Raw genomic sequence first — 15888 nt, 5'->3', positions numbered from 1 at the left:
AGCGCTGACGGAGGAGCTCCTCCACCGGACTGGGCCCATCAGTGCAGGTGGGATGGATGGATGCTCGGCTAGCTTTGATAGGTGTACATACAAAGTCATACATAACTAATCGATTATATAGCAGCTTTGCAGCCCTTCATGGATAGTTAGTTAGGGCCTGTTCTTCGCAGCGTATGCTATTCTACTACATACGTATATATGTATGCCGCGGCGCCGTCTTGCATTTCGTTTCGGGAAAACGAGACGGAAAAACCCCCGCTGTCTACTACTACCTATGTCGGTTCTTCAGCTTCATCTGGGATTTTCCTCAGCGCTTTCGGCGGATCGTACATACATCTACATACATATGAACTTGCCTATGTAGCATCATAGTATGTACGTACCGCGTCATGAAACGGAAGCTAAATATGGTACAGTATCGAATCCCGGCCTACATACATACATAAATTCATACATACATCAGCATGCATACGTCTATCCAGCAGGTGGAGGCCAGGATCGACGGCTGGAGATATTGCGCCCTACCTATGATGAGCTGGCAACTGGTTACTGCACGGAAAGCGGTCCGGTGATACTTTGCGGTACTCGCCGCTTAAATGTGCACATGTATGTATGTAGGAGGTATGTATGTACGTCTGTACATACGTGACTTGTTCGTCTTCTTCTTCTTCTTCATCTTCAGCGGGAGACAAAAGAAACATTACTACGGTATAGTCACTGCCTTAGGATTTCACACGCCCCGTCATCCTCCTCGGAGTCTCGGGAATCTCGGAATCTCGGAATCTCGGATTTCTCTGTGAAACCTGAATGCATACCTACTGCGATATGACTCTTTACACGACAGGTAGGCACTCTATCCCACCCATCCATCTTTGGGACCGTACATGTCGTCATCACCATCGTCGCATCGTCGCATCGATCTGGGCGACAGGGTGTATATAGTATATAGCAGAGTACTTTGGTACTTACATATAGTATGTATGCATAGCATGTATAGCATGTATCTAGGTACATAGTTACCCCGGAGTCCGGTCGGTTATTGATGGTTAAATATCACCACCCAGTTGCTTCCTGTGGCCGGGAACTGCGGGGGAGGGGAAGCGCTGCTGCTGCTGCGATGGTTCGTTCAGCGGCCGCCGCACGCTCCTCACGACGGCTTGAAGTAGGTATACCATACCGAAGTACCATTCGCCGTCCGTAGGTATGTATACGCGTCGGTTCGCTACACATTGGGTCTCGCATTGGGTCTCGCATAGCTGTAACCTAGGCCGTCGGGTGGCGGCCTACGGCATCACTGAGGGGTAACTACCAACACACGCTCTGGCGTTTTTTGTTGAGGGTGGGGCCCGGGAATGATGGCTGGTGAATCCCGTCGTCAGCCTGTCGGGATCGAAGTCCGGGCTTACTGCGAAAATATGTATGTATGTACCTGGGTAACTATGTCTCTCTCTCGAGCTCTCTTCCGTTTGTACTCGCCCGGATGGATGGATGTCATGGATGGAACGATGGATGGAACGATGGATGGAGGGAACCGAAGCTTGGCCGGCCGTGAAACATGTGTCTCGTACTCGTACATATCCGAGTACCCAAGTGGTTGTGGGCGTATCCCTCCCGCGAGCTTCCATTTTTTCTTCCATTTCTCAGCTGGCCAGTGGCCCCATTGCGTTTGCACGTTCCACCGCATTTTGGTTTGGCTGCTTGGGCCCTTCTCCCCTGGCAGTCCCTGCCAGCCTCCCCTCCAATTGATGTGCCAGTGGTAGGGCGAAATGTCGCGCCGCGCCGCCACTCCGCGTTTGGAAGAATATTCTGGAATCTGGAGCTGTAACGTGGCACAATTGCTGGAAGGAAGGAAGGGGCAGAAGAAGGAAGGAAGCATGGATGGAAACGGAGTGCGATTGCACTCCGCAAAGTCCAGAAAGTCCGGAAAATCGTGGGGGCTGAATGCTACATGACCTACAGTGCATACGGTATACACATCCCCCCGCAGTCATCGCCCTGTCTTCAGCCTGAGTACTCTATGTATGATATGTAGGTAGACGTATCCAGGGCGCCGCTTGGACCTCAGCCGGCCCCGGCCCCGGCTCTATGTAGCCCATCAAGCGGATTCTGGCCCGGAATTCAAAGGCGTGTATGTAGTGCTCTATAGACCTATGTAGATCCATAGGAAAGTACATAGGTACGTACATAGGTGGGTAGGTACCCCATTATGACAGCCTGCTGCGGTGGATCATCACGCCAGCTGCGCATGAGCAGATATATTCATCGGCCCGGATTAGTTCCTCTAGCTATACATAGTAGAGTATTACCTACATAGGCAGTTACCTACTTCTCTCCATGCAATTCCCTCATGGCAAACCCATCGGTCAATCCGAAGGCGACGGCGAAAGCAGAAGCAGGCTGCAGATGCTGGCTTTTTGTTGCCACCGTGAATATGCACCCGTCAATTATTTATGCACTCAGCGCCGCCAGCGCAGATGTGATAACACCTACTATACTTACACACCTGCCACGCTTAGTTACGTTACTCTACTCGCGAGTCGCCATCGCTAGAGCAATGTGCTTTAGCGAAAGCAAAACGACAACGACAACGACAGAGACGGCGACCCGTCAATCCGGTCTGCCCTCCGGTTCCGGGTCCGGATCCGGGTCCGGGGACGCCAACTTCTTGATCGGAGAGCGAGAGCGTTCCTGAACTGGGTATGATATGAGGGGAACGAAAATGGGGGGGAAGGGGGCACCCGAAGATGACCCGATTCCCCGAGAGAGAGAGGCAAGAAATAGTCCGTCCGTTCCTTCCCGCCCGCCCCTTCCCCTAGATTGAAAATACACATGTATGTAGTTGCACATATACTCACATACGACATGTCACGATGATGCATAACTTGTCTTCTTCGTCGCATTGACCCGTCGCGTGTTCACGATCCCACCAGCTCGCTTTCGTGCGGAATTAGGCCGACTCGACTCTTGCCTACATAACTACTTATTTAGGTACATGGAGTAGTATGTATGTAGCCCATAGGAACGGCCCGGAGGAGGGCGCCCGCACACCGCCACCGCATTCTGGAGTGCTCTACGGTATCCACGACGGGCCAAGTGTCGTGTGGTGGACTGCTTCGGAATCGCACAAACCATAGGCCCGCAATTATACCCCCCCCTTCCCCTCAATTGAGTAGCCAAGTAGAGACGAGCGGTGGCGGCGGCTAACTAGTTAACAGCCTTAGCTCGCTACCTACCTTACCAGACACGAACTACGGCTGTTCGCCTCTCGATCGATGTCCGAGTTCGACGCCAGGATCGGGTGCTTCGGGTGCTTCGGCTGGGTGGGGGGAGGGGAGGGGGGGAGAGGGAGGTGTGGGTGTGGGTGTAGGTGTTCCCGCAACAGTGGATGGGGGCTACGGCTTCGGCGAGCGGAGCGAGAGCTCTGGGCGGGGAGCTTGATACGTCACAGATGCCAGCCCCCTCCCCCTGCAGGCCGGTTACCAATACTCACACGATCGCACTCGATTTCAGAATCCGTGCGAGTGATCGAATGGACATGTATCTATCTATGCCTCCTTTGTGCCTCCGCAGCTTCAGGCTATAGGAGTACTATAGATACCCACTCGATAGACTTCACTATGGCTATCGCAGGTCGAAGATTGGTGCCCTTCCTATAATTGCGCGGTAGGAGCTCGCCATAGTCTGGTAGTCTGGAAAGGCCGTACCGTATGCGACAATAAATTGTTCTCGCTCTCTCTGCCTCGAGCTCCCGGGGATCACACGGCGGTAGTCCGTCCGTCCGGCTTTCCTTCCGAACCTTCACTATACCCCCTCACACTAGCCAATTATGCGGTCCCGAGATTGGTGGGGAGCGCCTGTCTCACATTTTGCCACGCGAGCGAGCGTGCGTGCGTGGGCGGTTCTCCAGATAGATAGGTCGAGGTCGGTGCTCTGGCCCGCGTCGGGCACTGTCTGTCTGTCTCACAAAATCCACGATATGTATGTACAACCACCACCACCACCACCACTATGTATCTACTACCACCACCATCGGTTTCTCGGTTGATGGCACGCATCTATTGGTCGTGCAGTCAATGTACGACCCGGTTCGCGGGATCCACCTTCGAAACAGCAAACGCCCCATCCCGTGCCGAAGCAATGCCGGCCGGCCGATCTAGGCCCCCCCTCCTTTCCCCCTCCCCCTCGCGCTCACCCGAAAATCCGATCGCACCACTTCGAAAACGTGTTCCTGTCATCACCATCATCAGCGCCTCCTCCCCCCGGCCGCGCAGGCACAATCAGACTTCCGAGACAGAATGTCACTCACCGTGGTTTCGGCGCCACATAATTCCTCTGGTACTCGTCAATGACCTCGCGCTCCTCGCGGAACGTGTTGACCTCCTCTAGCGGCACGCGGCTCGTCCGCTTCAGCGTCTTCCACGCCACCCAGATCAACGGGAACACCGCGATCATCGTGTACGAGAACAGGAACGTCGGGATGTTCCAGTTCCCAGGGAGGAACACCTCGTACCCGCTGACGAAGCACATCACGAGCGTGCACGTGAGCGCGAAGTACGTCGTGTACGGCTGCCAGCGGGTCATGTACGGCAGCGCGGACATGGGCGTGCCTTGCGCGGCGAGCGCGCGTCGGAACCGCAGGTACGTGTACAGGATGACGGAGAAGTTGATTAGCTGCGAGGCGGTGACGAGGGAAACGAACCAGCTCAGCACGACGCTCGCCGAGTTGGACACCTGCAGGAAGGCGAGCATGGCGATGGCCAGGACCACGAGCACGCTGTAGATCGGGACTCCGCTGCGCGTGCAGCGCGCGAAGATCTTCGGCGCTTGCCCGTCCAGCGCGAGCCCGAACAGGCACCGCGAAGCGCAGTACACGTACGAGTTCCCGGCCGAGAACGCCGACGTCAGCACCAGCGCGTTGACGATGTGTGGCAAGAACGGGATCTGCAGGCGGTCCATGGCGACGACGTACGGGCTCGCGGCGGCGTCTGGCGCGCCCTCGAGGAATGCGCGTCGCATCACCGGGTCGTTGTGCGGTACCACGATCCCGACCGCTAGCGAGCCGAGCACGAAGAAACCGACTAGCCGGTACGTCACCGCTTTGAAGGCGCGCGGCATCACCACCCGCGCATTTTCGGCTTCGCCGGCGGAGATCGCGACGTAGTCCGGTCCCGCGATTGTGAAGGACGCTTGGATCAGGCACGCCACGAAGCCCATGAACCGCCCGAGGTCGCCGGTCGAGTAGTGTTCGGCGAAGGCGCCCGGGTTCTTCCAATACCGGAAGCCGTAGGCATCGCGCTGCGGGTTGCCGCCGACCATGGTGATGAAGGTGAAGGCGATCAGGCCGATGATGAGAATGAGTTTTCCGAGGGCGAGCCTGGCAGAGGTTAGTTGATGTCGTGTGTCGGAAGGATGATGCACACCAGAATTCACTCTCGCCGTAGAACTTTACCACGATCAAGTTGATGCCGCTGGAAAGGAGTCGCTGTAATGTCAAAAAACCATCACTATTTCTCCGGGGGATGCGATTCGAGGTGGAACCCACGCGTATAATGCTATGCAGATGGCAATGATGACGCCAACGTGTACCTTCTCGGAAGTCCCCCAGTATCCCAGAATCTGCGTGCACGCGACGATCTCGAACGGTACCATAGCAGCCTCCTGTAATCACCCGGTCCTTCCGTAAGCCCTTTGCGCCGTCGGGGACAATAAAGTTTCGGAGGAAGAGTGGTTACAAATATGAAAAAGTTCCAACCCGCCGCGACACCGAAGCTCTCGTCGACGAACCTCCCCGCGAACCGTACGAACGGCGAAGATATCGGCATGTATGTGACCATCTCCGACAGCGAGTTGTTGATGCAAAGGATCACCGAGCACCTGTGTGTTTTTGGTATTAGCACTCCCAGCCTAGGTACAGCATACCTACCACAGCACTCGGGCCCACAGAGCTATCATACCAGAAAGTAAACGCGATAAACAAATTCGCCGGCCCGCCCTTCATCAATGCCCGTCCGATCTGCACGTAGAGTGCTGTGCCGATGGTTCCTCCGATTCCGATGAGCTATCATACCACCACGACCACCACCATCAGCCAACTTCCCCTTCCCCCTCCTCCTCCTCCTCCCCACTCCTCCTCCGCCTTGAGGCTCCACCAGTGGAAAGTACCTGTATATGCCGCGACTTCAACTTCCGGTGCGTATTATCGTACTTAGACGGCGGCAACGACGCCTCGTCCGCGAACTCATCCTGCTTTTCCTCTTTCTCCTTCTTCTCGGCACCGCCGGGAAAGTCGTGTCCGGTCGAGGACATTGTATCGGATCGTGGGAGATTTTTCGGCTCACGTAGTCTACAGATCACATTTGCGGGATCAGCGGCGGGTTATATACGCCCCACCTCGTCCCCCTTCCCGCCTGCGCGCGGGTATCTATTATGGATCGAAGGACGCCTACCTGCAGCTTGCACGCGTTCTACATATCATACGTTGCAGATTGAATTTTATGAGATCGCCGTGCCCCACTAACTACGGTACAGGGCTAAGGGAAAGCGGGAAAACGCCGGGATATTAGGCAGGCACCAAGAGCTCTCCAGGACTCAGGAGTACATGAGTAGGTAGGCATCATACATACAATTCCCTTGGCTTGAGCTGCCAAGTTAGCTATCCATACTCTACCGGTAGTAGGTATATGTAGAGTTCTTTTCCTTTTGACTTTTATGTAGCTGTCACGGCCCTTTCTCTTCATGATCTGATACTGAACAAAAGTTGCACGTTCCCGCCTGTCTACCCGCGGGTACGGTAACACGACGTTATCGCTGCCAGGCAGCCAAACTCCGATGGCCGCGTGAATCAATTGCACATCCTCTCACTGCCGGCATGATGGCGTGCTCTCCGCGGCGAGGTATCACCATCGATACATAACCTTCCCCCAACGGCGACTCTCCTGCCTTCCTTCTCGCATCCACCCGGTGGATCGGCAAATGACGACACTTGCGAGCCGATGTCAGGGATATCCTTGCCCTCGCAACTACTACCTTGGCACAAGGCTGGCATGGCACGGTGGCACCTCGGCATCCCGAGCGAGCGCGAGAGAATCAGTGGCTGGTCCGCCGGGATGACGTATATAGCATGTGTCGAGTGGCCCGTTCGCAACTTTCAACACCTCCGTGATAACCCACCGACACCGCGGCCCCGTCTGGACTCTGCAGGTTCCCTCTCCCTCTCCATCGCCATCTCCATCGCCATCTCCGCCACCATCAATCCCATCCTCTCCATCCCCCCGGCTGGCAAACTCACTCCCAACCCCCCGCCAAGATCCGCGTATACACAACTTAAGCGATCGTCACCGCCACCTAACCGCATTCTATCGCCACTTGTCCCATCCCATACGTAGCGGATGTGTCAACTCGCAACGGGCATTAGCTCCGCTCCGCGGGGAATACCGGGGCGAGGAGGAGCGGGGGCGGGGGCGTGGGTGAAAACTCGTGCGGGTTTGGCGCGAGCCGCCAGCCAGCCAGACGGTGGTTGGTGTTTGGTGTTTGGTGGCTTGTGGTCGGTGCTCGGTGGTTGGTGGGGAAAAGTGGGCTGGCTGGTGGAAGACTTTTTATGCCCGCACAGCACACGGGGGCGTGCGCGACTTCTATGTATGCTCTAGTTGGTAGTGCGGGGGACGGGCGAGAGGAGAGGATCCGCCCGCCCGCCCGTGGATATCGTTGCTGCAGCCCGGACCGCGGGATCGGAGATGCGGACTTTTCTGCGTCCGTGTTCGCATCGGTGGCATGTGTCGAGCGGGTGGGAACTGTGATGCGATGCGTACCTACACATATGAGCCAGCGGATTTGGTATTCACTCGGGAAAAGTTTATCGTAAAGTGCGCCGTGCTGGCGTATGCCGGGAATGCGTGGTCACATCTTTAACTGGTGCTATAATTTGGACTATATGATACCTGACTGTAACTGGGCATGTACAAACACTGTTGGTGTAGGGGTAACATATTACCTTCCCATTCACCGGAATAGGATATAAGGTAATGCCGTGGGTTCGATTCCCGCACAGTGTATTTTTCTTTTACCATGGTTCCATTTTTTCTCTCTTTGTTGCATCAGAAGCCTCAACGTCGGCGGAGTCAGCGAGTCGCCTGCTCCCTTAGTCGTCTGCTTCTTCTTCTTATTCTTTCTCTCATCATCTACAGAATAGACGACCAACGTCTACATCCTCTCTCCTTGTGTGTTCTCCCTCTCGACCCGCTTCCCGGCCTGGAGAGGCATTGGCGAAAGCGCCCTCGCAAAAGAGTATGATTAGTTAACACACCAAATACTCCATTTGAGCTGCACAGCCTCGATAATGCGCTTGGTTTTGTGGTGCTTTTGTGGTGGTGGTTTTGCGAGGGCCCTTTGACAATGCCTCTCCAGGCCGACAGGCGTTCGGACGAGGAAGGGAGCATGCACAGAGGAGAGAGCGGAGATGGGAGTTGACCTTCTATTTGATAGATGATGATCTAGAGAGAAGAAGAAAACCCCACTCGACCCAGTTTAAATCCCCCGCCTCGCTCAGTTGTCGGCCCTGCCATGCCATGCCAACCAACGTTGATACATTCGTTTTCTCCTGCCGGAGGAAGTCCACCTACACTTTCTCCTCTCGCCGACAGCTCTTAAGCAGTAGTACTAAGTCAGTTACCTACTATAAAAGAGACAAGTAAAAACGTGATAAAACCGCGAAGCCGGGTGATATATCATGACTTGCAGCCGCCTACACGGCAACATCCTATCTTAGCTATCCATCGCGTGTACGCAAAGAGTGATGGATATCGGATTAGTATATGGATCCGTAAACAGTACTATTGACATCCGGGTAGCCTTCTATCCACACGCATCCTGCCAGCCACCTGTCCATGAATCGAATCGCGTTCCGCATGGACAGTGGACACCGGTGTGTGCAGCTCACTATATTCAAATACAGCAACTAAATATCACTTTACGGCCATTCTCGGGTCTGCTGAGCAAATGAAGTGTATATCTGCCAGGCCCATCTTGCAAGAATGGAATGGAGGAGGCTCAGGCGGGATGCCGAGATCGGTCATCGATGGCACGGCGCCGCGGGTCTCTGGAGGGGCATAGCCTGGCTTCCTGGAGTCTGGAGAGCGGACGTACTCTACAGAAGCAAGCCAGAATGCTGGGCAATTTCGGTGTCCTGCACTGGTGCTAAACGGTGTTTGCGGTTGCTTTGAAGTTTCAGCTGTCACTGGCTGCTATTCCTCACGATTCACGAGTCACGACGTTTAATTGGAAGTTTCCCGATTGATGCTTGTATGTACCTATAGTAGGTCTCATCGGTAGAAATTACGGGATCTTCCTGGCTAGAGCCTTGGCGATGCCGCTCGTCAGTGTGTCCCTGACATCTGTTCTCCGGATCGTCGTCGTTCTATCTAGGAACCCTTGTGGTAGTGATCGGAATAGCCGTTGCGCGCAGGCAATCCCGCAATCCCGTAAGCACGTATGTAATTACCGCCGAGAGCCGGCCAGCTTTACGCCAGCCATGTCCGATACAGGTAATCGGTGTTTGTCTGTCCCCCTCATACCTATCATAGACACCTCCCTGTGTCCGGATCACCGCGATGTCGGGGGCGGAAGGATCACTAGAAGTGACTCGGAATATGTGCCGGAACCCAAGCAAAGATCAATCATCGCCGTTGAGTCGTCTCCGAAGTGAAGAGTAGTTAAATCTCGTATCCACGCGTACGTGCGTGCGCTCGTAATCCGGCGACGAAACTCCGATTCCGTTCGTTCGTTCGTGGCACTTCCCTCGCTGCAATTCGCCGGCCCCCTCCACCCCAGAAGACTCGAAGCAGTGGCATGCATGCATGTGCCATTCCCGAGCAAAAAAATAAACAGCTCGTCCGTTCGTTCATTCATTCGGGTCATGAAACTGCAACGTTTGACAGCTACATACATAATGTATGCAAAACCAACCGTGTTGGTTGAAGGTTCAAGGTTGTGGTCGTCGTATCGATCCATCCATCCATCCATCCCGTGCATCGAGTCTCACAACATGCCCCTTCCCCGTTCGTCGTGCAAACGTGGCCAGCCAGCCCGGGGCCCGGACCCGCTCCCTGTACCGACATGCACCGACATGCACCGATGTGCAGGCATGCGATGCCATCATCGATGGCTCGAAGGAATTGAATATGCAATTGACTATGCAGAGCTCCGTGTGCGCGCGCGCCGGACGGATGTGCCGTACCGTCGAGTACTGTGCCGTATGTATATGCATCTCCCGCAGATATGCACTGCCTTTAGAGAACGGCCTCGGTATGCCCTGAGAGAGCGAGTGATGGCTCCGGAGACTACTAAGATAGGTAGGAGGGCTTGCGGTCGATGTAACCTCTCTCGCCTGGTATACACGATTGCGAATGAGAATGCAGATTTTACCATCTCCGACAACCCCCCCCCCCCCCCCCCCCCCCCGCCCCGCTGCCAACAGATCTCGAAACGAAGCAGCCAGTACATACTATGTTTCCATGAATCTATGATACACACGGCGGCCGGAGCCGGAGCCGGAGCCGGAGACGGAGACGGACGTCCATTCCTCCGATCCTCGGCTGCACTATTGCCCTGTTGCACTATTGCACTGTTGCACTGTTGCATACACACGGAGGGCAATGCCGCGATGCACGCACCCGTCGCCTCACTCGGACTTACCGCCGCCAGTCCCCGGAGGAAAGGGAGCGGCTGTTCCACCTGCCGCACCCGTGGCTCACGGCACGGCGCTTTTCCCATGTTCCCATGTTCCCATCCCATACACTCCCTGAAAGTTGAGTCCTTGTGGACCGTGGTACGCAAGCACTATGATATCACCGTGTGCACACATATAACATATCCACATATATAACATATCCACATACATTCCTCCCTGGTTACGTACACAATTACGTGCACATCCTCGCCATCCCCGTCTCTGTCTCTGCCGTCCGCCCGTCCGGCGGCCGCCGCCGCATCGGTCTTCCAGTGTCCACAAACACGACCAACACGGATTCAGTCTGCAGTCTGCAGCTGATCGTAGTCGGGGTCGCGCCCGCTTCCCAATTTCCGCTGAGCACTCAGAACTCACCTGGAGTTCCGGAGGCCGGAGTCCTGAAGTTCTGGACGGCGATGACGCCGCCAAAGTTCCAACTGCATATGCTCGCGGCCGAATACGGGAATCGTCTGGAAGCAGTGGAAGCACTGGGCATTGGATGGGCGTTGCGAACATTCCTGCAACCCTGCGACTCTGCGAGCCTTTCTTTTTTTTCTTTTTCTTTTCTTTGGTTCTTTTGTGGTTCTTTTGTGGTTCTTTTGTGGTTCTTTTGTGGTTCTTTTGTGGTTCTTTTGTGGTTCTTTGCAGGCTTCCATGCATGCATGTACTCTACTCTATGTATGCGGGCGTGCGGGGTTTGTGGTGCGGGTTGGCTTTTGGTGCGGGTTGTGGAACTGCGACTATGACTGGCACTGGCACTGGTATGTACTGGAGGGGGATCAACCGTCCTATGACGGGAGAGAGTGTATGATGCGCGTTGGTAGTATTTTTCCTCGTTATTTTCTTCCTGTTATATGAGATGCGGGCGGGCCTGCGAGGAATCGAGGGCCCGATTAGACCAAACGCCCGGCTGCGCTGGTGATTTGCTTGCTCTGGTTGTGGTGGTTGTTGTGGTTGCTCTGCCTGCTGGATCTGCCTGCTGGATCTGCCTGCTGGATCTGCCTGCTCTACTCTACTCCACTCTACTTTGCAAACATGCAATGCCAATAGAGTGCTCTACCAGTAATCTCGAGTAGGCAGAGTAAGTAACCACGGTATGTAAGTAAGTTGGAGGCCTAGAGTACCCGTCGAAGAAAACCCGCCGAGTTTTCGCCGAGCCAGCCAGCCAGCCAGCCAGCCAGCCAGCCAGCCGAGCCGACCAGGCCGGCCAATACGAAAATGCCCATTGCCCATGCTGAGCACGGCGAATCGTATCCGCAGCCGCAGCCGCATATCTCCCCCCATCGAGAAGGACGGGTGGACACGCCGAGATCGTCGTGTTTACGCTCCGTTCCTGCGCCCGCAGACAGGCAGATATTGGAGTGCTAGAAAAAGGACAGTAGAAGAGAAGAAAAGAAAAGGAAAGGAAAAGGAAAGGAAATGAAATGAAAAGAAGAAAAAGGATAGTTGAGCCGGGCCGAATTCAAGGTTTGCGTACGGTATGCGGCCTAGGTGAGTCGGGTACGTACCGTACCCACATGGATGATTCCGTACATACAAAGCAACAAAATGAACCGGGTGTCGATCGACGACCGAACGGTACTCTACTTACTTAGGTAATTAGCTGTAGCAGAATAGAACTAGTAGTAGGCATCCGATTGATCTCGCACGAGACTCTCTCCTCGCGACTCTCTCGTGGCTGAGCCTCTTCAGCCCTGAGGCGACGGGGGGTTCTACCTACCAGGTACCTAGCACCTACCGGTGTGAGCTGCATCAAAATACCGACCTATCGGGCAACGGCGAGGCAAGGCGTCGAGGCGTGGAGCTTGTCCATGGAACTCCAATGGTCACTCCGTCCCGTGATTACTATTCCCCGTATTATGGATGTATGTCGTGTATGTAAATAGAGTAAGCACTCTAACGGTTAATCCCTCCCGTTTGACTTGGCTGACTTGACTGATTTGACTTGACTTGAAACTGCTACGATCGTACCCCCGACCAATAACCCGGCAGTCGATATGCGTTTATAGGGCTGGGTACCCAACCTAGCCTCTAGGTAGTCCCCGACTCCCTGTGATTTGATACGAGAATAGCTGTAGAGTCTATGAACAGCGTAGGCTCCAGCAGCTACATAGTAGTTCCATGTCACTGGACAGTGGATAGGTACCGTACGTAGGCAGGCAAGCAGACACCGAATTAGCAGCCAGAGAAGTGACTGGGTGCTCTGAAGTTTGAGCGGCCATCCCCCGCAGCACGGTTCCGTCCGTCCCACATCTCACATCTCACCTGTCCGCCTAGCGAGCGAGACCGTTCAGCCCACCTACTACGCGAGGTGAGCAGTGAGCAGTGCGCGAGTGACGTGCCGTGGAGTCCATGCGGTACCACAGCTCGCGCCTCACACCACACCATCTTCGCATCGCGTCTACCGTTTCCGTACAGATGACTCAATCCCGGAGGCGGAGAGAACATGCATGCCATCAGAGTAGAGTACCCCCCACTCAATCGCAATTGCAACATTTCGATACGATGCGATACGATATTGCCCACTCGACTCGACTCCGCTCCGGTGTCTGTTCTGTTCTGTCTGTTCTGTTGGGTAGGTGGTGTAAGGTAGGGGGATCGGAGGGGATGTGTAAGGTGGGGGGGCCAAACGCCTTGGGCACGTACACCTAGCGTATGTATATGTAATGTAAGTATAAAGTATGTGCGTACTCTAACGTAAGGATTTAGGGCTGGTGCTGGTGCTGCTGCTGTCGATGCTGCCAACGCCTCGGCGCTCGCTTGGAAGCAGTGCACGTTTCGAGCAGGTGTACTGTACGGTGCCGTGCGGCTGAGTGTGAGCTGAGTGTGAGCTGAGTGTGAGGGCGTGGGGGGGGGGGGGGGGGGGGGGGGGGGAGTGTGAGGTGTGAGGTTATTTGTGAGGTTGTTTGTGAGGTATCTGGAGCCACGCCTGAGGGTCGAAGGGAGGAAGGGATCTAGGGATGTAGAGCCGAGCACTTTCTGGCAGGCTAGTTGGCTGGTTGGCTGGCCTTGCGGCGCGCAGATCGGTAGGTACTTGGTATATTCACCACTCGTGGCGATCAGGTATATCGGGTATGTAGGCAGCCACCGCGGGCCTGCGGCTGCGGGCCACGATCACACTGTAGAGTACACACCCCCGGCTCAAAAAGCTTCGCACTGATTATACCGAAAAAGCACCGACAGCCACGGCCAGCCTGCTTTTAGATCTCCGCTATACCGGTAGTTAATAGCTATCGTTCGGTCCAATTATACCTCCAACGTCTATCCCCGCCTCCCGCGATCAGTGATCAGTGATCACGGCGTGCTCCGTGCTCCGTGCACCTACATATGTCCACTCTACATGTAACTTTAGGTACTTAGATAGGTAAATGCGGATTGCATGTAGATACCCGAATAGTCTGAATACTACTCTACCGACGTCGGGGTAAGGCTGAAGAACTTGGCTACCAGGTAGTATTCCACAGTACCAGAGAGTACGGTATGGTGGGCATTGGCGACGTTCCGCGCCACACAGCGGCGGCCGACCCAGTGGTGTTTCGAGTTTCGAGTTTCGAGTAGCAGCAGCAGTAGCAGTAGCAGCAGCAGCAGCAGTAGCAGCAGCAGCAGCAGTAGCAGCAGCAGTAGCAGTAGCAGCAGCAGTGGAACCGGTATCATATCTACATACACCACCAGCTTCCAGCTCTCTCCTCCGGGAGTAGCAAGGGTTCTCATATGTAGGCAGCTACTGCACGGCTCGGCACCCCAGAGCCTCAAGGCGGACTCCCCAGGCGCAGTTCGGAGGGTTTTCCCTTGCATTCGTCCTGCGCGAGTGATCGGAGGTGTGCCAGTTCTGTCTCTATGTAGCTCTAGCACTGGCACTGGCGCCGTCGGCCACCGGCCGGTGCCGACGGCCTACCTAGCTCTACCCCATGCGGGTTGACGACGTTGCTACATAGGACTAGTGCTGGTGGTTAGAGGCCTGACCACAGGCGGAACAGACTACGGCGCGCGGAAGGCGTCGGCAGCCCAACCAAGCCCAGCCCAGCCCAGCCCTGGGCCCCCCCAGCAGATCAGATCAGAGTCAACTGTGCCTTCCGGGGAACCGAGGAGGGAGCGAACGGAGCGACCGGAGGGAGGGGGGGAGGTGATTAGTTACTCTCTCTGGGGAGAGCGAGCCCTGCAGCAGTGCAGCGAGTGCAGCGAGTGCAGCGACGACGACGCCCCTGACGTCGACGCGCAGCAAGCACGGAAACATTCGCAAGCATCGAGCAAGAGCAGCCAGCATCGAGCAGCCAGCTATGTTACTTATCAACTGGTAGTTGCGGTGGTAGAGTAACCGGAGCACAGCGGTTTGGTTTGAACTGTGGACTTTGAGCTTTTGCCGACCGTCTGCAGCCATTGGCCGGCTGTGAAAGCACAGAAAGCCCACAAAGCAAAGAAAGAAGAAAAGAAACCCGAAAGGAAAAGAAAAAAGAAAAAGAAAGAAAAACTAAATTCCCTCGTGATGCATGTGCATGTGCATACATCTTTCCATCTGCAGTTGGTTCGGGTTGCATCGCGTCGAAAGAGGCTGTGCTGTGCTTGTGCTGTGTCGACACTGGACAGTTCGACGAGTCGCTCTGGTAACCATCGTACTCTATAAACGAAGACACACACACAGCACGCACACACTTCGTTTTCCAGCCCCCTCCCCCCCATCCCCCCCATCCCCCCCTCCCCACCCTCCCCCCCATCCCCCCCTCCCCACCCTCCCCCCCATCCCACCACCCATCCATCCCAGGACAGAAATCTCAGCCGCCGCCGTGTGAGTGTTCTGTACAGCTTCTAGAAGGAGCAGCAGCAGTGCAGCAGCAACTGCGAATGTGCGAATGGGAGGGAATGGAATGTGCGTTGCGCCGCATGACCAGACAAGACCGGATCACTCTGCAGACGGGATTTTTCTTTTCTTTTCTGCGCGCGATGGATGGTGGGATACGCTTTGCAAATCCAGACTCCTTCTTCCCCCGATTTTCCTCGCTCCCCCGATTCCTCCCCGCCTTGTGGTAGTGGTGGTAGTACTGGTGGTGGTAAAGGTGGTGTCACTGCCTCATAGGGCTGGGGCTGGGGCTGTTCGCGTCGCGTCGGGCCTACACTACGGTAGATTCACTATGACAGTGCAGCAACTTTGCAGTGTCATCATCGAGATC

The 15888-nt window shown here is 55.3% G+C and overlaps 1 protein-coding gene and 1 non-coding gene across 2 annotated transcripts; one reads left to right on the top strand and one right to left on the bottom strand.

Moving 5' to 3' along the window:
- Positions 1-4178: 4178 nt before the first annotated feature.
- On the bottom strand, positions 4179-6342 carry BZA05DRAFT_49985 (amino acid permease/ SLC12A domain-containing protein). Its single transcript, XM_051488363.1, has 6 exons — positions 6163-6342; positions 5955-6058; positions 5733-5874; positions 5543-5658; positions 5421-5468; positions 4179-5374 (listed from the first exon to the last, which is right to left on the bottom strand). Exons 1-6 carry the CDS (start codon positions 6304-6306, stop codon positions 4303-4305), a joined length of 1626 nt encoding a protein of 541 aa, XP_051339532.1. The 5' UTR covers positions 6307-6342; the 3' UTR covers positions 4179-4302.
- Positions 6343-7961: 1619 nt separating this feature from the next.
- On the top strand, positions 7962-8051 carry BZA05DRAFT_t177. Its single transcript has one exon. It is a non-coding gene; the product is annotated as a tRNA-Gly (tRNA).
- The last annotated feature ends 7837 nt before the right edge of the window (positions 8052-15888 follow it).

Source organism: Tricharina praecox (assembly GCF_024521635.1).
Source record: "Tricharina praecox strain CBS 144465 chromosome Unknown BZA05scaffold_12, whole genome shotgun sequence".
Classification (NCBI taxonomy): Eukaryota; Fungi; Ascomycota; class Pezizomycetes; order Pezizales; family Pyronemataceae; genus Tricharina; species Tricharina praecox.
Note: the sequence above shows the minus strand (reverse complement) of the source record. Positions and strands in the feature narration are given on the sequence as shown.

Coding starts and splice junctions, on each gene's coding strand:
- BZA05DRAFT_49985 (XM_051488363.1), bottom strand. CDS start 6,306: ATGTCCTCGACCGGACACGACTTTCCCGGCGGTGCCGAGAAGAAGGAG. Junction 6,059..6,162: donor TGAAGTCGCGGCATATACAG/GTACTTTCCACT, acceptor GTGGTATGATAG/CTCATCGGAATCGGAGGAAC. Junction 5,659..5,732: donor GTTGGAACTTTTTCATATTT/GTAACCACTCTT, acceptor GGGTGATTACAG/GAGGCTGCTATGGTACCGTT.